The 24,000-nt window shown below is 38.6% G+C and overlaps 1 protein-coding gene across 4 annotated transcripts in view; it reads right to left on the bottom strand.

The window, feature by feature from the left end:
• Positions 1-24,000, bottom strand: part of cyth1a (cytohesin 1a) — a 73,085-nt gene that overhangs the window by 24,282 nt on the left and 24,803 nt on the right. The window contains exon 1 of one of the 4 annotated variants that reach the window (XM_067424204.1): positions 16,682-16,851. The exons of 2 other annotated variants lie outside the window; for them this stretch is intronic. In XM_067424204.1, coding sequence (XP_067280305.1) covers positions 16,682-16,709 — 28 coding nt within the window. In that variant the 5' untranslated portion in view covers positions 16,710-16,851. Of the gene's footprint in view, positions 1-2,212; positions 2,447-16,681; positions 16,852-24,000 lie in introns of those variants that run through there. One more of the 4 variants, XM_067424225.1, reaches the window with a different exon arrangement.

Raw genomic sequence — 24,000 nt, 5'->3', positions numbered from 1 at the left:
TTTCTGTAAAGAAAATACAGCCGATTCCCCTCATTGAGTCGGATTTGTAAAACATAATGTCACTGTAATGGAGTCACATCTGTCCTGCCAGCCTGTAAACATTAAACTTCTACTCAATGAAACAAGTCTGGTCATAATGAGTCAAAGACACGTCTCTTAGGGTGTTTTCCTACTAGTTTTGTCTGCTTTATCCCATTCAGAGTTCCACTTCAATCCCAATGCAGACCCCTTTTAAAATGTTATTATCAGGGGCCAGTTGTTCAAAAAGTTTCATCTGGATCAGAATGATCTGGATTTGGAAATCCCATGTTTTGTGATCAGGTAATCCACTTTAATTTTGTGACTGTTTTTCAAAGCAAAATTGGATTGGATCACCCTGATCCAGATACACACTTTTTCAGATTACCAAATCTGGATTACTAGTGCCCTTAGGAGCCCCTAAAGAGACATGGTAAAAAAAAAATATACAAGATGGGAGAAAAAGAACATTTCAATGCTTTGTGTTCTCTCAGAAAAGTTGTGTGCAGCTTTCGTTTGCTAGCAAAATATCTTTTGACTGGTTCGTCGTGTATGATTGTGCAAATATGGTTTATAAACAATGATAAAAAACACTAAATTAAATGTTTGATATTTATAGCTGTTCAACCATTATTTTAATGCCCCCAAAACCTCTTTTACTTTACTGTAGGCTATAAAAGGCTTATATCACAGCCTAATAATGTCTACTTCTAGTCTGTTACCTTAATAGTTAAACTAATCAAGAGCAAAAAATAGATATAAATAAATAGTGTGTATGTATTACACACAAATGTATTTTATGACCAGTCACCAGTTTTAAAAAGTTGTTAAATTTGTTCCTGAAATCCACACTTCTGCTGGGATCAGTAATCCTGAAAAAAAATGGGATCAAAGGTGTCCCAGCTATACTAAAACATTTATATCTGATCAGATTACCTTTGAACAACTGGCCCTATACTTTAAAATGTGAAACATTTGCATCAATGCGAGTACCACAGTGATCACCAGTGGCAGCGGTTTACTCTGGTAAGAAGGAAACCTGTCAGGATTTAAGATGTGGCAAATAGTTTTACTCTTGTGTTCAGCTCTTTGGTTTAACTTCCAAAATGTAACACATTGCACATACCTTACCTTTGGTAAGTTGACCCTAAAGGTTGATTTATAATTCTGCATCGGTCCTGCACCGTAGCTTTTACGCCCTTGGGCTACGCATTGATTTTAATTTATACTTCTGCGTCATTGACCGAGTCGAAGTGCAATTACACTTGCAGAGGGAGTACCCCTGAGGGAGGGGTTCTGGCAGACCAATCACAGCACTTGCAGTCTGCGTAGAGTTGACATGCTGTTACTTTTTGGGTTAGGTGCAAATCAGGTTACGCCGTAGCCTACACGGTCTACACACAGCCTACATCGAGCTACAGCAAACACTCAACGCAGAAGTATATATCGGGGTTAAGACCGAAAAAATGAAAAAGTCCATTCACTGGATGTATAATGCCATTGTTTAAAGTACTGGCCTAGGTCTGACATTTCTTCCCCAGGTCTAACCTGCTGAAAAAGACAGCATTTCCAAGGGCAGCGTGGGACTTCTTGGCGAATGAACACAGATAGGGTAGTGGGCAGATAATAGATGACTGAACTCAATAAATCAATGCAACTATGCTCTAGATAAATGACACAATGCCTTTCTTCATGGGGCTTTTCTGCCGGAGTTTGGCCACAACTGAATATGGCTTTCAGAAATCCCTTGAAAAACTTACCTGCAATAATAAACATTCCCATCGTGCCTGGATTCAAATACAGCTTGACAGCGTATCAGATTACTTCTAGGCTCGAGCCAACCACCTATTTTCTGTCTAAACGTGAAGCAGTAAAAGTAAAGCTTGCACCTTTACCTCCTCCTGTAATATCTGTTTCTGATGGATAAACTAAGCCGATGGAGCAGCAGAACTGGAACAAATGACTGCGTGAAGGCAGAAGCCATGTGTCACCTAACCTCACATGTCCAATGAGCGCTCAACACCACAGAGTTTTATCGAGTCCACAAATGAGCAATCAAACCACTCAATATGTAAGACAGCTCATATTACAGGCGCTTGCATTCATTCTACAGCAAAGAAAACGTAACACGGAGTCGTCCCCGAAAGTCTCAACACCCTGCCAAGTAGCCATTTAGGTATTAAAACAAACTGACCTGATTCTGCGGTCTTTAGTGAAACATGTAAGTCGTCCTGATTTCAGTCCACTTCTGTTCACACATCAAAACTCTCTCCTTCATCATCCAAAACAGCAGCAGAACCAGAGATAAACTCAAACCACACTCATCCAGGTAAGAAGTGGTAGTCAAGTGTGACAAAGACAGACCGAGAAACAGGAAGACACATTTCACACACTGCTGAAATCCATGTGCAGACGGTCCTTTCCATCCCACACGCTGTCTCTCTCTCCTCCCTTCTCTCTCAGACTTAAGGCCATCACAATCAACGATGCCCCATCTAGTGGTCGCTCTCTGCCTTTTCTTGCAGACATTTACTCACAATTTGATCACCACATTTTTGTATGCATCAAGCAGATACACGGAGCACAAGAGGGAGCATCAGTACCAACAGGACAATGAGAATCTCTCTCTTTACAATCGCAAATCAAAACTCTCAGAAAGAGACCATCCCACTGACATACAAACTCTCCAAACCACAGTTTGCTTATTTTAGTCATGTCCTTACTATTAAAGGGATGGTTTACCCCAAAATACTCACCTGTTTGACTTACTTTCTTCTGTGTAACCCAAGTAAGGAATAGATCAATGGCCATCATCAATAATTGCGCTTATACTACGGTTACTACACCTCAAAACATTGTTTTTGATATTTATTTCAAGACATTTTTAAGGTTGACCATAAAACACTCGTGTGCAGGACTAATTTCCAATACATCTAAACCTCCGAACCTCCGTTGCTAATTCCAAAAAGACTTTGAGCATTGACAGCAGACTAACTCAATTATATTAGTTATTATTAGAGAGAGAGAGAGAGAGAGGTATTGTTACCTGAGTAAAATGTGTATTACCTCAGTCTGTGTGTCTCTTCCAACAGTGTGAGAATAGCGCCTTTACCTCGCTAATGAGAAATGTCATGTAGCTTTTTTTGTTGCTAAACTATTTTACTGGTAAAATCGACCAGAACCGCGCCGACAACACGTGTCTGTGCGAGTGTGTGTCCGCACTGTATGTTTGTGTGTTTGAGTGGGAGAGCAGAGAGAGCGGGAGAAAGAGCACATGTGCTTTTCGTACATAATAAAAGACCATTTTGTGGCAAAACATGGAAATAATAAGTGGTTTTTATCCAATTGTTTACTATATTTATTTATTTGCTTGGTCAGTGTCGTTGTGGGTTGTGGTTCTTTTGCTGAAAATCTCAAATCTTTTGGCGTCGTGATATTGGGCTGTAATTTGGTCAAAACCTGCCTGGAACTACTTTAACTACAGTGTGTTTCCCTGAAAATAATCGCACACCTTAAAACATTCGTCGATTTTTTGATTTGATTTGATTTATTTAACAATTAAATTTTAAAACAAGTACAGTCAGGCCCAAAAAGACCATTTCATACATATAGAAAAACAAAACTGTCGAGGATAAGATACACAAAAAAGCCATAGGCTTATTTCCATTGTGGTCCTCGGAGTTCAAAATAGACGAGCAGTTCATAATGGGAATGAGATCAACACAACACACAACCACATACACATATAATACCTCAAACATCATTAAAAAGACATTTTTTAACTTCACTTCTAAAAGTACCTTCTTCTTGAATTTGTTTTACACAATCGGGCAAATTATTCCAAGCAACTGCACTGGAATATAAAAACGAATTCTTCCCATTTATACCCTTATACCGACACACATATATATTATTAATCCTTGACCTTGTAGAAAAACAATGAACATCTCTTATGAAAACATAGTAGTCACACAAATACTTAGGAACATTTCTCTGTAATATTTTATACACCATCATTAGCTTTAGAAAAAATTACCCTCTTGTCCACTTTTAAAAACCCTATTTCCTTAAAATGATTAATATTTAAATGCATTAGTGGATGAAGGCCTAAAATAATTCTACACAATTTGTTCTGAGCAGTCTGTAATTTACTTTTCATTTGTTTAGTAGCGCCACTATACCAAAAAGTTGCTGCATAATCAAAATGTGTTTGTACTAATGCACCAGCTAACATTTTTAAGGTTTGTGTATCTAGGTAAGCAGCCTGTCTCGCTAAGAATTTAATTCGTTTACAAACGTTAGAATGCACTTGAACAGCCATACTATCCCCAGTCAGTTTATTATCTAAAGTACATCCTAAATATTTCACTTCTTGCTTAGCATTAATCATCAAATCTCCAACCCTCACTTCTAATTTTGAACATTTTCTCAATTTAGCCGCAGAACCAAATAAAATAGCTTCTGTTTTACCTAAATGTAAAAACAGCTTATTTTGAAAAAACCAATTGGATACTTCCTCGATCACTCTACTTAATTCACTTTCTATTATCTCCTTCTTCTCATCAGTGGCAATTATTGCTGCATCATCAGCATATAATAGAAGGTGGCTAGAACAGGCCATTTTTAGATCATTTATATATAGTAAAAAAAGTAAGGGTCCCAATACACTTCCTTGTGGTACTCCACAAGAAATGGGCAAATTATCCGAAAACACTCCATTTAAATCTACCATTTGACACCTATTTGAAAGATATGAGTTAATCCATTTACATGCTTTAGTCTCAAAACCCATAGCATTTAATTTTAATAACAAAATATTATGGTCAACTGTGTCAAAGGCTTTCTGTAAATCTAACAATACCATCCCACTTAATTTACCTTTATCCAATTGTTTTTTAATAAAATCTGTCAAATACAAAATCGTTGTCTCAGTAGAGTGCATCTTCCTAAAGCCAGACTGAAGTTCATACAAAATATTAAATTTGGAAATACATTCTACAATTTGTTCAAATAAAATCTTTTCAAACACCTTAGACAAGGAAGATAAAATAGACACCGGCCTATAATTGTTACACTCAAACCTACTCCCTTTTTTATAAAGGGGGAAAACTCTTGCTTGTTTTAATTCATCAGGTACATTAGATTTGCCTATAGAGAGATTTAAAATGTGAGTAACCATAGGGGTTATAAACTTAGCTGAATCTTTAATAAACCTTGCTGGAATATTATCTAAACCTGTCGCTTTATTGCATTTCAAATCTGTTAATTTCTTATAAACTGTAGTCTCATTTACCTTATTAAATGAAAAACCTCCTAAAGTAACACCACAATTGGCATAATAGTCCTTAACTAATTTGTCATTATATAAACCGGTCTGAACTGGTAACTCCTTTAACAAATTTTCAGCAACAGTAGTAAAGAATCTATTAAAACAATTGGCTACTTCTTTCTGGTCTGTCAATAATTGATCATTGACTTTAAGACTGATTCTGGAACCTTTACTTTTAGCTCTTTTTCGACATCCTAAATCATTCAAAACTCGCCATAACTTTTGAGAATCCTGCTTTACCTCACTAATCTTATACGTAAAAAAAGTCTTTTTTGCATCTTTAATCTTACATCTTATCTCATTTCTTTTGTATTTAAAATTTTCATAATCATCATTATTTCCATTCCTTCTAAATGCTCTTAAACTATCATTGCGTTCCTTAATATCCTTCAAAATACTATCCGTCATCCACGGTTCTGTTCTTTGTTTAATTCTTACCTCCTTGAAAGGCGCAACTTTGTTCAAAACTTGCAAGAAATTATTCTTAAACTTGTCCCAAGCTATATCCACCTCATCACACTGCATCACCTCGATCCAATTTATCTTCATAAGTTCTTCAACAAATATTTGTGGACTATACCTTTTAAGCGATCTAATTTTTAAAGTATTATGTTGCCTTATGGCCTCTTTCTTTAATTTCCTAATTACATAAACCATATTATGATCACTTAAACCAGCCTCCAAAACACCACTTCTAAAAATCTTGCAATTGTCTGAAACTAATATACAATCAATAATTGTTCTACTTTTGGGAGTAATTCTAGTAGGATCAACAATCACTTGTTTCAATGCATAAGACTTACAAAATGAACTAAAATATTTAAACATAGACGAATCCTTCTTCAGCATGTCAGTATTTAAGTCACCCAAAATGATTAACTCTTGACCTAAAACATAATTTGACACATTTAAAATCTCTTCAAGATTCTCATAAAAGTCACTTTGATCAGGAGGACGATAGCAAATACCAACCAAAATCGGTTTACTCTTTGGCAGCAGAACATCCAGCCAAACCGCCTCGACTGCAGTATTTACAAAGTCTTTTCTCTCTTTAAACATTAAATCTGACCTTATGTATGCACATACACCACCTCCTTTTCGATTTCGATCTTTTCTCAGTAAGCAATAATTGTCTATATGAATCTCTGCGTCCAGTATCGAGTCATCAAGCCATGTTTCGCTACAGCTGAACAACGCCACATTTGATTCCTGACATAAGTAACGAAGTTCACTTATCTTTGGAAGCAAACTCCTGACATTGAGATGAACCATGTGCAGACCTTTCATTGACCCAATAGACTGAAGATCGCTGATTTTGAACTTTGATAAGTTTGGAAGAAACTGTTCATCCTTCACAGTAGATTTACTTGACCGAGTCCTCAGCATCCTGCCTCCATTCTCCGTCATAGAAAACATATCCGACACACCAAAGTCCTTTTGACATAAGTCTCTTGTTTCATTACAAGGACGTAAATCGCTCCACTGATCCGCCATCAGGCTCCATTCGACACCAATTTCCAATCGCCGACATTGCTCCGCACCCAAATGCCGACGGCCATCAGCGGCAAAAGTTGGGCAAACTCCACCATTGCATGAACCAGGCCCAGGACATTGATGAATGTCTCCCGACACAAGTAGACACATTAATATGATTAATAAGTCACTTAAATGTCTTTTATGGCCGCGTCTTTGGCCGCGTCTTTGTTTCATTGAACATGTAATCCATGGACGAAAAATCAGCGAATAGATAACATTCTTTCCAAAACCGAGATGTTTACATCCACATCTAAGTTGCTTAATTTCAATATTAAAATCAACATTAATATTATCCACCTCATTAAAATGCCATAAAAACGTATAAAATAGTGAGAAGAGTAGCGTGATTAACACTCCACACCTGCCTGCCGCCATCTTGGACATTCAGCCAAACATCAGATTAAACTGTCCCGTAGTATAATAGAAGATACTTTGAGACAATGGAAGTCAATGGCAACTGTTTGGTTACCAACATTCTTCAAAATATCTCTTTTTTTGTTCCCTCAAAGAAAATTTGGGAATGATATGAGGAGGATTAAAATGATGACAGAATTTTTGGGTGAACAAACCCTTTAGATCTCAGTAACTCTATATGCTGAATTATATTAGTGAATGAAGTGTTTAGCTCATAAGATGAAGGACAGCAGGAGAGGAAACGTCACTCAGGCCAATGAGTCAGTGCCATCACTGCTTTACTAACCCGTGGCGTATAACGGAAATGCAACGATGAACTTGTTATACCATAATGATCAAGCCCTGAGATCATCATGTGAATGCTTTTTCCAGGAATCGGCCAGCCTCAGTGTGTCCTGAGAGGCTCTTTAATCAGAAGGACTCTGAGGAGGTGACACATTTCTGTGTCACGCACGTTTTTCAGCATCACGCGACTCGCAGGAGTGAGTGAAAGCCAGGGAATCAAGGCAGCAGGCGTCGGCCAAAAATAACACGAACAACAAAAAGAGAACGTTTCAAGGCCCGTGTGTGGAACGCAGGCCGATTTACTTTTGCCATGGGCATAGCTAAACGCTGGCGAGGCAGCGGAGGATTCTGCTGCCGGTCTGATGTGCGATCTGTGAGAGGCCGAGTGTGCTGCGCTGCTGAGCAAACATCCTGAAGCTCTGCAGAGTAAACATCCTGCCGCTTATATGAGCAAACGAAAGCAAAGCGTACAGGGCAATCTGTTGAGCAAACACCACATATGACTATAAATCCTGGCTGATGCAGAGGTTCACGCTATATACCGCTACATGAGCACTCATGATGCTGCTCACTTTATTTAAGTAACTCATCTTGATTTAACACCATTATATCAGGTTTCTGGTTCAAATGTAACAGCTTCATATTATATTTGACATAAAACCATTACTCTTTGAATGTTTCTAAAATCTAAACTCTAAAATGTTTTTATTTTCAAATAACATGTTTCACTCAAGAAGTAACCCGATTTAACTGGACGTTCACTTCCCATCATGCTCTAAAAAGGGGCTGAATTCGGAGAGTAAATGTTTTAATACAGGGCTATTTTATGCATTTTTACACTTTAAAAAATGCTGGGATAAAAACAACCCAAGTTGGGTTGAAAATGGACTAACCCAGCAATTGGGTTGTTTTAACCCAACGGTTTAGTTGTTTTAACCCCACAATTGGATTGTTTTAACCCAGCGGTTGGGTAAAACGTTTCTTAAAATAACCCAATCGCTGGTTTAGTCCATTTTCAACCCAACTTGTATCTACTATCTACTGTTTATCAACTATAAACAACCCAAGTTGGGTTGAAAATGGACTTAACCAGCGATTGGGTTGTTTTAACCCAGCAATTGGGTTGTTATAAGCAACGTTTTACCCAACCCCTGGGTTAAAACAATCCAATTGTTGGGTTAGTTCCCAACTTGGGTTGTTTTTATCTCAGCATTTTTTAGAGTGCAACAAGATGAGAAAATGGAGAGATTTTTACTGTTTAATGTTGGTATTTAAAGGTGTGTGTTATGTTAGTGTTTTTGGAGGTTACCACTGAAGTGTAGAGGCATGTGCTCAGGGTCAGGACCTGCTAATAACAATTAAAGCTGTTTTAATAATAAAAAACAACTACTTTGGGCATGCCATGGAACAAAATCATCTTCTGGCTAGCCAATAAGATTTTGTAAAAGGTTTTCTTGTTAGATTTATAAATTTGTAATTACCCTGGATAACTTATGGTTTTTATTTGATATTCATTTTAGAATCATTGAACTTATTAGTTTTGGACAAAATGTAAAGAATGTTAACCTAAATCAACTAAACGGCGTTGAAATAACCTTATGTAAAAAACTTAAGTTTACTGAAATAAACAATGTTAATTAAATTCAACATAACCCAGTTAAGCGGAACCTGTTGACATAAAAAAGTTACGCAAATCCAACGTATCATTTTTGTGAGTGTGATTGCAATTACTGTGGGAAATGTTAGCGTTTAAACATTTCTTTACATTAAATATTTTCATTCATGAGGGATATTTGGTCTAGGGCTGCCCCATAATACTCAACGTAAGTCGATAAAAAGAGTTAGTTTGAATTAGTCGGTTACTCACAGAAAAGATAATATGGTGCTATACAGTTTGTCGGGAAGGAAATACAAATGTCCGACCTTAAGTTTGGCTTATCATTTGAGACGTGTAAATAGTAGCCTAACGTTAGCCACTTTGACTACTCGCCCTAGTTAACCTACAGATAAAAGTGCACTTTTATTTGGCGCATATCCAAGTGTTCATCCAGAGATTGTTTTCCTGACAACAGTGGAGATAACTTTACTCTTATCTGTGTGAGCAGAGTATTTAAAGGGTTAGTTCAAACTAAATGTAAATTCAGTCATTTATTACTCACCCTTATGTTGCCTATAAACCTGTAGGAGACTGGCACAAACCAGAAGAGTCTTTATTATTAAATAAAGTCATTATTTTTGTTTGTTTTTGTGCATTAAAGGTTTCTTGTCACTTCATAACCTTAAGGTTAAACCACTGGAGTCACATAGACTATTTTAATGATGTCTTTACTACCTTTCTGGGCCTCTAAAGTGTTCATTAAATTGCTGTCTGAGAGGTCAGAGCTCACCGATTTCATCAGAAATATCTTCAATTGTGTTCTGAGGATGAGCTTATGGGTTTGGAATGATATGAGGGTGAACAATTAATGACAAAATTTTCATTTTTGGGTGAACTGACCCTGAATGAATAATTTGTAAATGGTCTACTTATCTTTATATAAACTCACAATACAATAAACTCACGTTTTTGTAATATAAAGGAGAAAAAAACAGGAAGTGCTTTTTGCCATCTCTGTCTCTGAGAAGTGGAGCGCGTCACAAAAAAAAATGAACTGAAACTGTCTGTGTTGAGTTTTTAATAACTTGTCTCACAGACATGATCAGGGGCGGAGCCAGACGATGTAAACATTCGGGGCTTAGCCCAAACCTAGGGGGGTCCGGGGGTATACTCCCCCGGGGAGATTTTTTTCCATTTACATTAGCTAAATGCACTATTTTTCAGGCTGTTTGAGATAATAGAATGCTTAAAAATCTATATACTATCTGGGAAAATAAGTTACTTAGTAAAAAAAAAATTCACCCAGTAGAGCCTACAACCTGTTCTGTATTTAACTGTTCTCCATCTGTAGTGAATCCAAAACACCAAAAATGTTAAGGATGACTCATTTTAACCCCTGGCAAATAAAAAAGGCAACCATTATCTGACTATTTTTAAGTTAGGCTGCATAGGTGAAATTGGAATTTGGTGTAAACATCATTATTAATCTTTAGAGTTCAGTTTGGTTTACTTTGTGCTTAGCTGACAAATTTGCTACATCAGAATCCATGACCAATCAGATGTTGTTTTCGGCTGCAAACTTTCACGGTTGGTTAGTTCTTCAAAGGAAATGCCCATATTTGGATTAGACAGCGCTGTGTGTGAGACTGAGAGCTTTATAATGATACCAGGCATGACATGCTTCTGTGAATGGAGACGGCACGGGAGCTCGCGTTAGAGTAACTTTGGATGATTTTAGGTAGGCGCACGGTGACAAAATATAATGAAATTACCACCTTAAATGTGTAATGTTGCCTTTTTTTTATTGGGACATGAAAGCTTACATGTTAAGGGAGTAAACTGGCCCAAAATCTCAAAATTGACTGTTTTCTCCTGTCGTGTCTCGCCTTAATAAGTAAAACCTAACGTTAACTCTAGCTAGCCAGCAATACAGTCATGTAACTCAAGTGTTAAAACAGCGGATTCACAAACCTGTTACACTTTCGTCTGACGCAGAATCTCTCTCTGGCCGGTGAGGTTTAGTGTTCCTTTTAAAAAAAATGTGTAGTGTCCATGTTAACTAAAGTTAACTACGACGCCGGTGAAATACAAAAGCCCGCCAATCCCTGATGACAACGACGAAGAAGATGATGTATATTCTTCTTTGTTAGTTTTTATTGGCAGTTGGCATTGGCAAACAAGCTGAGTGATGTGCGACAGTCTATGTGTGCGACGCATTGCCGACTTCCACACACACACACACACACACGGTAAAGGAGCTTTTGTTTCATTTTTTTGCCGCTCCAGTCTGAAAGACTGAGAGGAAATTAAACAAAATTACTATTATTATTTTTTTTTACTAAAAGATTCAGGGCTTTTGACAAAACATTCGGGGCTTAAGCCGCATTAGTAATATTTATTTATTACGTCTATATACTAAGACTCGTTATGTTTAAGTAGTCCCCCATTATATATTTAAGTAATTAAATTAATATAAATGTGCAATTAGTCGACTAACACCTCCTAAATCAGGGGTGGGGAACATTGATCCTGAAGTGCCACCCTCTTGCTAAGTTAAGCTCCAACCCTGAAAAAACACTCACCTGCCTTTACTTTATTGATCCTGAAGAGCTTGATTAGCTTCAGGTGTGTTTGATTAGGGTTGGCGCTGAACTGAAGGATCAATGTTCCCCACCCATGCCTTAAATGAGCGAATACTAGTTGACTAGAAAAATCTTCAGTTGGAGGCAGCCCTATTGTGTATGCATAAATGCTCTGAGTTTCATATTTAGTCTGTTTGTGTTGGAGTCTCCAATTGGTTTCCATGCAATTTGCCAAAAATCAACACAATGAAAAACACTTACGATTGATGTAAAAACAGAAAACCTCCAATTTTGACAGAAATGTATTATTCTGTTAGCCTGACAAGCCAGAGCCACATCAAGATGTTTGGTCTGGAAACTCTCCATTGACAGCTCAATCCGAGGGGCGGATAAACGGTTGTCTTTCAAACTCCATCTGCACGCGATAGGATAGCGCTACACCAACCAGAGCAACGAAGGTGAAACAGAGCTCGTTAATAGATTAAACATTCGCCGAATCCGGTCGGCTAAACTCCGAACACATCTTCCCTTCTTAAGAATGACTTCAGTGCCGTTCTTTGTTCTTTTCTCAGAGAAAAGCTGAACTCCAAGTCTTCCAGAGTCGCGGTCAAAGCTGATTCGAAAGACCGCCGTTCGCCAGTTTCTGTGTTTACTAGAAGCACACTCACGCAACTCGGCCGTCGTCATTATGGCCCCGCCCAGAGTTTGGCTTTTACAGCTCAGAAGGGTATTGAGAGTTGCTAGACGACACTCTCGGCAGATTTGATTTGCTGCCGCTAGGGTGCGTCTAGATTTCTAGGCTATTATTCTGTTGCATAAACAATAAAAACAAACAAACAATGGAATTTGGATGACACCGGTGGCGGTAATTTTGGTTAAAGGGCCAACATAAAATCATGGCAGATAATTTAAATTGTTTTAAGCAAAAACTCACTTCTTTTTGATTTGTTTTTTCAGAAAACAAGGAAAAATAAGTTTAGATATTAAAGATATCTAGTAGATATCTAGTAAAAACATCTTGATTTAAGAATGTTCATGTCTCTCATTCATACACCCACGGCGGTGTCTGCCATGTAAGGCACCATCCAGCTCGTCAGGAGCAGCTGGGGTTAGTGTCCATGAGCAAGACACCTTCGACACTTGGTCAGGTAGAACCGGGGATCGAACCACCAACCCTCCAGTTTGTAGACAATCTACATGAACCACTGAGCCACTGCCGCCCACTCTTGATTTAAGAATGTTTTGATATTTAGACTGGAAACAAGACAAAAATATGAAATAAGAAAAGCATTTTGTTGCAGTGTCTAATGACTATTTGCACACTATAGGGCAAATAACTACAACTAGGTATAAATAGTCTAGTATTTAATATTATTTGTGCTTCGTGAAAGTAGTATACATTGCCTTCCCCTTCAGTACTGAAAATAACCTCAGTCATTTTATGTCTGGTTTTCAAACCCTTGTAAAAGGTTAAATGTGTTGTTGTAAAATGTCACACTTGCTTCCAGTGCCGCAACAGTCCAGTAATAGATACAAAAAACGAACAAAGAATCCTTTCACTGCATGTGAAACTCAAATAAATGAAGAACCCATGACGTGAACAGGTGAATTCTCCATGGATTATAGAAGATAAGTCTTAAGTTTCAAGTCACCCTTGAGTCTTACATTTCATGCATTTCTTGTGTGTTCTCACGTACTTCATAGTCTTTAAACAAGCTACAACAAATGTTTCCTGTTTGTCTTCTTTTAAGCTTTACATTTTATTCAAAGTGTTGATTTTTGGCAAACTGCATGAAAACCAATGGCCGTCTTTCTTGAGCCTAACGCAATCCATGTAACCAACCTTAGTCTCCAAAACGTGACGTGACATGACTTCAGCTTATAAAAACAAGAACATTTGGGGCATAAACTTGATTTGTTAAAGCACTCAAGTCAAGGGGATGAACTTCTAGTCATGCACTACAGGTGTCATTCTTGTGGGTGGACTTTGCTCAATGCGCAGTTTAAGAGATGATGCAATGTCTTGCCCACAGACTTATACTGTAAACAACTTTTACTTGACTGTATAAACTGAGGCATGAAGGGTTGATATTATTTGCCGTGATCATCAGCAGGATGTCACAGACGCTACCCATGGTACCAGTAAAAACACCTCTATCCTCCATCTCTGCATCTACTGATGGTGTGAACACAAGCACACGGTCAACATCCCACATGCTCTTCACATAGTATAAAACTGCGCCTGAAGCACGCAAGTCAGGAAGTCACATGACCACAGCGGTCACACAACCAACAGCAGACTGACAGGAAACTGATCAGAGCCACAAAAAAATAAAAATAAATCAATAACATCCTATTTTACACAGCAGCACAACCCAACAGACAGGTCACACACTCATGATATAATACTGCACTGCATTTCCCAAGATCCTTAGCCGCACGGCAGAGTTTTAAAGGGCAGTGAGACGGTGGCTTCTTCCTGTCAGGGTTCAGTGTAAGGTGACACTTCCTGTCAGGGCTCTTTCTCAGAGGGCCCGTTAGATGGTCCACACCCTTACTATGGGAAAGTGCACAACACCACAGCATACTTTGCAGTTACAACTTAAAATATGTGATTAGAAGTTATCAAATATGAAAAATGCTGGGTTGTTTTAAGCTAATTTTGGATCAAATATGGACAAACCCAAATGTTGGGTTAAAAAATAAATTAAAAATGTTTACCCAATGGCTGGGTTTGTCCATATTTGACCCAAATTTGGGCTGAAACAATGGAAACCCAAAATTTGAAGCTGCAAAAACTCTGGGGGTTAATATACTTACGGCTCCGGGGGTTAATAAAGGCCTTCTGAAGTAAATCGATGCGTTTGTGTAAGTAAAATATCCATATTTAAAACTTTATAAAGTAGAATATCTAGCTCTAGTGGATCGGCTACTGCACAATAACTTGCACAAAAATGTGTAACGCCTCTCGCAGTTCAAAACGCTTACGCCACGCCCGAGGTCATCGTCCCGCCAGTTACGTTTTTTTCCGTAAGCTGAATAGGAAGGCGGTCCGCCGGAAGCTAGATATTTCACTTTATAATGTGTTAATTATAGATATTTGTCCTATACAAACACATGGATTCGCTTCAAAAGGACTTTATTAACCCCTGGAGGCGTGTGGAGCACTTTTATAATGGATGGATGCATTTTTTTGAGCTTCAGGCAGCATTTTGGGCTGCCATTCACTGCCATTATAAAGCTTGGAAGAGCCAGGACATTTTAAATATAACTCTGATTATATTCGTCTGAAATAAGAAAGTCATTCACACTTAGGATGGCTTGAGCGTGTGTAAATCATGGGCTAGTTTTCATTTTTGGGAGAACTATTCTTTTAACTGATAATCTGTTAATGTAATGTATTTTAAACAGATTCATATAAACACCAATCAATATTGCATGTACATTTGGGTGTTTATTTAGAACGTACACTTGTAACAAGTGGGATAAAGTACAGTCGGCACTGACGTGAATTGTCACATTGATCTTTATACAGTGTTGTTTGAGGCACTTACTGGCAAGTAAACACACTCTAAAAATGCTGAACTGTTTCCTCCCATGTTTGGGTCAAATATGGACGAACACAACTATACGTTAAACTTTAATTACATTTTTAAACACAACTGTTGGGTCTATATTTGGCCCCTAACCTAAATTGAAACTACACACCACTTGTGTTCTGTGTCCAAAATCGATTCTGCTCAAAATGGTTTCTTCTTTTGTGGGTGGCTCTTGGCCAAAATAAGTTGCAGAGTCGATACTCAACAGTCAAAAGTCTGACACATTCAGCATTCCCACAGAAAACATCCCAACCCCCTCACTGAGCCCAGACAGCTGGACCGCATTCCTCCACAACATACAACAAGTGTTACTAACACACACAACTACAGCATGTTACAAAACGACTGCTGAACGTTCAGGAAACTTCATGATATGTGAAATACTGTGTGGCTTCTTTCTCTGAAGGCAAGAGTTAGTTGAGACAAGTCGCAGCCTGTTTGAGGAGGAAGACGAGCGAATTAAACAGTCAATGCAGGACTGAACGTGAGGACAAAACCAGTCATCAGACACTGGTCTGCAAAAACACTCTTCATAACACAAAGCATATTAATGTTTGCACATTCGCAAATAAGAGGATCAAGGAACAATAACACACATTCATCTCTCGCCAAAACCAATGAAGCCTTTCAGTCCACCGTAAATAATTCATAACTGCATACTTTGAGAAGAAGAGATGATGGACAGTTCACATGAGGGATATTGTTGTCAAAAGTGCATTGTATCACACACTCTTTCCGCATAACAGTCTACAAAGAGTTTCTGGTTATCCTCAAAGTAGAAAAGGTACATTTTTGGCGTTTATGTGTAGGCACATGCATTGTTTGCCATGTTTTTCAGTAAATGGCACGTGAGAACTGTAAAAACAAGACTATATTTATGTATTTGGTAGCACTTTGTATTAAGGTGATGTAGATACATGTTACTTAAAACGGATAATTATGCATAATTACAAGCACACCAAGCCCTACACGTAACTCTATACAGTAAGTACATGTAGCTAATTAATATTAGTTATTTGAGTAAGTACAATTTAACCACATCACCTTAAAATAAAGTGTAACCATTCATTTAAAATAAAAAAATAAAATGTTTTGACATTATAGGCTACTACAGGGAAAACACATTACTATCAACTTCTCAAGGAGTCAGCTGAATAATGGATGTCAATTTAGTTCATATCAGATATCACTCACTCACTCACTCTCACACACACACACACACACACACACGCACACACACGCACACACACTATAACACCGCGTGCTGTTTATGATAAACAACTTTGGTAAAAGTAACAGCTGTCTGTCTGTCGTCACTCACCGACTCCGTCTTCAGATTTCAGCACCATCGCGAGCTCTTTGGTCACTCAATGCCGTAAATAAATCGTCGGAAAAGTTCAAAATGGCTCGGTTTACAACTACAACTCAACTTTAGCGTCAACTTTCGAGAACAGAGTCGGGTATTTTACATAACGCTTGAGAGACCGGAAGGATTGCGGTTGAGGAAGGGTGTTCGTCCGTGATCAGGGGAGTGTCTATAACCGTAACGGGCCAATCCCGAGCGCGCACCCGAGACCGAGAGGACAAACGCGCCTGCCGGATGACTCCACCGCGCTTCCGACACGGGCCGCGTCTCAAAGCACAGCTCGCTCGCTCACTCACTCACCGCGGTTCATGGTAAGCACACAGAGTTATCAGTGATGAATGAATCTCAAATCTCAGCAGCCAGTGTTATAGACACGTCTGAAATAACTGCAAGCTTTTGTTTGTAAATGTCACACATTAGGCTTACTTTAAACAGCAAAATTTGGCATAATTGGGCTCACTTGTACACCAACTTGTGTGATCCGGGAATAGTCCCCCCCCCCCCCACCAAAAAAAAAAAAACTATTACATGCTTAAATAATTCACAATATTCCACCTTTTTACAGGGTAAGCCTCAAAAACTTCCAAGAGGACAGGAAAATAATTTAAAATTAATTAAGTTATGTAAAACACAATCATATAGCCTAATTAAAACGATATATATATATATATATATATATATATATATATATATATATATATATATATATATATATATATATACACACACACATTTAACATGGCATGACTAATGAGTTGTTTACATTTTGTGTCACATCATAAATGTCTGATTATTTTTATTTTGAACCCCCATAATTTCCACTAGAAGTTTTTTTTTTTTTTTAAACAAACACTTGGTCTCATTACAGGAGGAATTCTCATATATCCTATTTTCCTTCCCTCTTGCATCTCTTCTCTGATGATGTGTTTACCGGCACGAGGGCGGTGCTACCTGTCACTCACATGAGATCGACCAATAGCAAACCACAACCACCCACCCAACCAATCAGATCCCCACAGACATAATTGATTTGTGATTTGTTCTCTTTCCAGAAGCCAGTTCAGTTCACTGTACAGTACGTCACAATAGAGAAGGAAAGACTATCACAACTTCCGTTTCACGCCGACTTCAACTTGAGCTCATGTGCGTCACGCTCATTTAACTCTTCATGACAGATGGCTTATAAGCTTATGGCTTATAATTCTGACTTCAGCAATAACAAGTTCGTAATGAGCACAAACATTGTTTGGAGGGGTTTAAAATGGCCAGTTTATGTCCACACTGGGAGCATGTGTGCCTTTTACGTGCTGTCTAGGTAGGCAGCTCACTAGGGTTTGGGACAAAGCCGCAGTATTGAGTTTCACCATCCACACCCTGTGCTAGCTGTGAGGGTGTGTGTGTGTGTGTGTGTGTGTGTGTGTGTGTGTGTGTGTGTGTGTGTGTGTGTGTGTGTGTGTCGGTGGGGGCAGGGGAAGGGAGAGCGCATGACGAACACAGAGAACAACCCTGAAGGTGTGTGTGTGTGTGTGTGTGTGTGTGTGTGTGTGTGTGTGTGTGTGTGTGTGTGTGTGTGTGTGTGTGTGTGTGTGTGTGTGTGTGTGTGTGTGTGTGTGTGTGTGTGCCCTGAGTTGATAGCAAATAAGAGAGATAACACCTGCCAAGCCATTAAAACCAGTGTAGTAGTGTGCTCTAATGAAGTGTAGCAGACTTCGGACAGTACTATAGCCATATAATTGCACATTATATAAGCTAAATCACAACAAAGGTATCATAAATATGACCCATGCTAATAAAATAAGGGTGTTGAAACTAGAAGTTTCACTTGTGAAAACACTTTCTTTAATTATATAACATTTTAGTCAAAGACTGAACAACACACCACACCTGTTACCACATATTATATAACACATTATTGGAAACTTGTTTTTATTTCTTGTTTATTGTAATTTAGCTAAGATAGGCCTACTTCTAGCCAATTTGATAAGCACATATACTAAATAATCATGTCGGTATGAGTCACTTGAGATCAAATCTAAAGTCTTGTTTGTGGACACTGGACAGACACTCATGCGTGATGAGATGAGAGAATTAAGGCTTGTGTTTCAAAATAAACAGAGACGAGGCGGAGGGATGAAGAGGAACTCTTTCAGGAACAGAAACTCTGGGAAACAAGGAAAAGAAATACACGTTGGAAGCATACAAAGAGTTTAAAAAAACAATTGTCAGGTCATGTTTAGTTTGGTCTGTGTTTCAGTTGGACTTTGAGTTGGTTAATTCTCCCTTTCATTGTTCATTGTGTGAGTTTTTAGCCCTTAGTTTGTTTGCACTGTTTCTAGATCAGTTTCCGTTGCCTGTGTTTATTAGTTCGTTACCATGGTTTTTGCTGTGTTTTCTCATGTATATAAATAGACCCTCAGTTTGTTCAGTTCTTTGTCTTGTGTTGTTTAGCCGCGTGGTTTTCCTGTGATCTTCATTGTGGATTATCTTCAGTTTTGGTTTAAAAATAAAAGTGTGATTAGATCTCCATGAATAGACTTAAATGTGAAGTGAATGTAATGTTTTCAGACACTTAACTGCATGTTATTTGTGTAACGGGTGTGTGCAGGTAGCTAAACCGGTAACTTTACTAATAACAATCCAATAGGTAGCGATCCATAAAGAAGACAAACACACACCACGATGGGTGACCATATTTTGATTACTGAAAACCAGGACACTCGGCCCGGCTCTGAGATACTCAAAGTGTCCTTATTCATTTTAAATACATTTAAAGTATGCCCCCTCTGTATGGATCGAACATTGTTATATTAGGGCCAGGACAGGACTTGAAACAAGATGTCATGGGAAACCAGGCCTTTTGATCACCCTTTAGTTAACATGACCAGACATGAGGGCACAAGTTAACGAAGAGCTCATGAAGATGATTAATTGAACACAGCTGAACCAAACAAACGTATGATGCCGGTGAACATGGTAACAAAGGAGTGGCAGGAAGATTAAAGAAAGAGAACGAATGAAAACAGATGTCCCTGGTAACTAAGACAAACTGAACACAACTGTGGCAATTTGCAATTAAATAAAACGTTATTGTGGTTTAAATGTATTAAATGCAATTAGCTGAACTTTAGGCTGCTTCTTTGACCTCAAGCACATCTTTATGTCTACTATCATAATTACTGTTGCCTTTGAAATATAGTTCAACTGCCACATGTTTTGACATGCTAAAATGTTTTGATAGACTAAAATACTTTAAACTTGTATATCATGATGAAGCTGCAATTCAGCACATCTCAAAATATTTTAACTTCAAACATAATATTGAACGGCATGCTAAAGTTAATATCAAAATCAGTAATTTACAATCAAGTACGACATGTGCATACACAACAACAATGTACTAAAAAAGGAAAAATTAGTCCTTTGTGTTTTTCGCATACAAACATTTATGCATTTGGCAGACGCTTTTATCCAAAGCGAATTACATTGCATTTTTAAGGTACACATTTTACATTTTTTGGTCAATTCTTGCTTTCCCTGGGAATCGAACCCCTTGGTGTTGCAAACGACAGCGTTGCCAAAACGATCCCGTTCATATGGATTTGTGAAAACATCTCATAACACTGCATTACTCATGCCAGGCCATTAGATGGCGATATCACGGTACTGTATCGTTTTTAAAAACTTATTTTAGTAATTTGTTTATTACTTTGTTCATAAGTTTTTGCTTTCAGGCCCCAAAATTCTTTTGTCATGTAAATGAACATCCAAAACACATACGTGTCCAGTTTTTGTTAAAAACGATGATGTGTCAAATATGTTAACTGTTTTGACGTACAGTACAAGTTTACACACTTAACCACATTTTTTTTTTCTAGAGAGCATTCCTGCCCGGTTTAACAGATTTCACCACTGTGTCCAGGTCTAACAATGTGTCCTCTGTTGAGCTGCATATGAAGAAGGCCTCGCGGGTGAGCCAGCTGACCTACATACATCCATTATACTGACACAAGAAATCCTTGTTTCTGGACGGCAGGTCAGTCTTACAATCAGGGAACTTTCAGACTGCGATGCGGTAAAGAATTATGCAATTCATGCAACATGCAAATTAGACGCCTGGATGTGTGGGCTGCAAGTCTGATGTTTATGCAAATATTATGTAAATGTCAAAGTGACATGATTTGTTGAAAAGCGCTTATTGCTCTTGCGTTAAATGAATGTACTGTACAGTAAATATCACTGTATGTATAAAACTCCAGATTTCTGAAGAAAATGTGAGTGGAGCTTGATTCTGCAAATGTTGCCGCCCCAACACTTGGTGGTTTGGTGAATGTGTAATCCACAACTTTCCCGAACTCTGACCTTTCCCATGATCGCTATGGCAACGTAGACAAAGTTTTAGTCTCTAGTGCTGTCAGCTAAACGCTTGGTTGTATTATCAGGACTCAGGAGTAGACCTATACAACAACGCTTCAGGCAAAATGATCACATCTCCCAGATGGTCGCATGGATCTGACTATCTTACTTACTAATATCTGTACTAAGCGGGTTCACCTGACTTATGCGGTGCAGACATTTTGCCACTGTGTGGTAGGCTGGCTTGGCTGTTCCTATGAACCACACTAGTTACCTTCGTCCATGCGCGTTGTTACCGTCAGTTCATTACATTAGCCTTTATCCATATCCACTATCAGTCACTTACACTAAATTAATTCTTTGCATAGTGCAAAGTTAGTTGCTGGGCTGTATTGTCCACTCCTTTAGTTTTGCTGAGCTGCAGGAATGCAGCGTGCTCATAACATGGTGTTTCTGGATTAAATTGGTAGTAGCCGACAGACGAACTAGTTGGCGTGGCAAGCATAAAATACCTCTACACATCCGACTCTCTGCCTCGCTCCATGTTGCTTTGAGCATGCGACACACATGAAGCTGACGAATGACGTAGGGTTCTGCTGTGATAAAAAAAAAAAAAACAACAAAAAAAACACCTGGATCGGCCTGTTAATTTTTCCGATCCAGCTTTGTCGTCAGTATCGCGGCCGATATCCGATCCTCACATCGGATCGGTTTACCCCGAATTTTTATTACAATGCACTTAAATTCATTGAAGTTCATGCATCTATTTTCATGTTGATTAAAAAAAAAGTCTACTGACAATGTCTGAAATGAACAACATTTCAACAATTACAAATATTAAAATACAAATATTACTTCTACATCACAATTTTTGAGTTTATTTAAAGCTCGTTGGGCATTGAATGGAGTGCTAGCAACATGTCAAACGGGTCCATTTATGTTTATGCAAGCAGGTCCAAGCAGGTTTCGGAGGTGTAAGACCCAGGCAATCAGCGGCACTCAGCACTCATTAAATGTCCCGTTCTTCGCGTGTTTTCGAAGCTTTGATTATGTTTACAGTGTGCACTATAACATGAGTTCATGTTTCGCGTGTAAAAAAACAGTATATTTTACACAGTTGACTTATCTGTACAGCGCAGTTTTCTCTCTCCTAAAAACGGCCTGATGATTTCCTTGTTCTATGAAGTCCCTCCTTCAGAAACACGTAACAAGTTCTGATTGGGCCAGCGCTTCCCGTGTTGTGATTGGACAGCAGCTTAGTGCACTTTGCCCGGAAAGGTCCCGCCTCTTACCATAACGAGGAGATGCAAGCGCTGAATGCGCGCTCTTCTCCACGTGGGAGAGCGACGAGACCACGCCCCCTATTTTGCGTGTTCTTGTGGGCGGAGGGTTAGTCAACAAACGGGTCTAGTGACGTCATTCCTGAAGGAAGTGCAGCGGTGTAGTCCAAACCGGCCGTTCGCTGTAGGCTTTGAAAGGGAACTTCTGTTAAATAAAATATCTCGCTTGGCATTGAACTTTGAGCTTTATAATTTTACAGGTATTATTTATGCTCTAACAGCAACATTACACACTAACTAAAGTTTGAAAGATGGAATCGCGAAGAACAGGACCTTTAATCCCGGTGAGAGCAGCCTTAACTCGTATAGTCCTTCTGGCGACTGCTGCTGCCTGGCAGAAGTCCCTCCCATGACGCGAATTTGCGTCTGCTGTGTAGTGAATGTCACACGCGAATGAAGCGAATGGATTTAAAAATGTCCACGTGTCCAGCTCTGCGTGAATAGCACGATTTATTCGTGTCATTTGCGTCTGGTGTGAACGCAGCGTAAATGTGTGCTAAACCGGAACTGAGAGACCAGGAAGTATCAAGTGTCATGGCCACGCCCAATAAAACTTGCAGGAAATTTGTGGATACTAACGGCTTTGGCCACGACTCTGGAAGACTTAAGGAAGAGTTAAACTTTTCATTGAGAAAAGATCAAAGAACGACAAAAAAGGAAGGTGTGTTCGGAGTTTTGCCGATCGAATACGGTAAAAGTTTAATCTATCAACTAGCTCCGCGCTCTGGTTGGTTGTAGCGCTATCCTATTGCGCTATATCCTAAACAAAGTAACGTTTCCTATTTGAAAAAGTAACTCAGATATTTAAAAGTAATGTGTTACTTTATCTGTAATCTGATTACATTAGTCAAGTTACTTGTAATGCGTTACCCGTTAATATTAGCTTTCTGTTCATTTATGTGTGGTTTACATCTGTTACAACGTTAGTTTCTGGAGTAAGTATATATGTTAACTGTTTGTTTGCACTGCTTTTTAAAAATGCCAGGTGTTTTGTATGGCATGTGTTCAGCCAATCAGCATGCACTTACTGTATGTCACTGCTAGCTCCTATTGTGCTGGGTTAAACCCCACGCTGAAGTAGGAGCTAATTTAGTCTCCCTAAAAAAACTCCTAAATCTAAAATCATTACCAGTTCCCGTGGCATGAACGTGCTAAAAAGTGAGTAGCCTACTTCTGCAAATACTTGCAAAAGCCCTTCAAGTCTCAGATTTCTCCTTCAAAGTCAGAGAGATGTTTTCACTGGTTTTATCTCCCACAAAGTGAATATTGTGCAGTTTAAGTCACCATGATTTTTATTAATTAATGTGTCCTTGTAATCTTTAATCAAAACAACATTCACTCCCTTGTGCCGCGTCATCTCTTTTCTTCTTTTCTCTGATGATGTGTTTACTGGCATGAGGGCGGGACAACCTGTCACATGAGATCCACCAATAGCAAACCACAACCATCAAATAAATTCCTGATGGACAAAATCAAGGCCTGCCCTACATTTGTGCTCAAACTAGAAAACCTTCATTCGTAAATACGTCACAATAGGGGAGAAAAGACTATCGTAACTTCAATTTCATGCCGACTTTAAAC

The sequence above is a fragment of the Pseudorasbora parva genome, chromosome 2, assembly GCF_024679245.1.
Source record: "Pseudorasbora parva isolate DD20220531a chromosome 2, ASM2467924v1, whole genome shotgun sequence".
In the NCBI taxonomy this organism is placed as follows: Eukaryota; Metazoa; Chordata; class Actinopteri; order Cypriniformes; family Gobionidae; genus Pseudorasbora; species Pseudorasbora parva.
The sequence above is the reverse complement of the archived record's forward strand: the minus strand, read 5'-3'. Positions and strand labels throughout refer to the sequence as shown.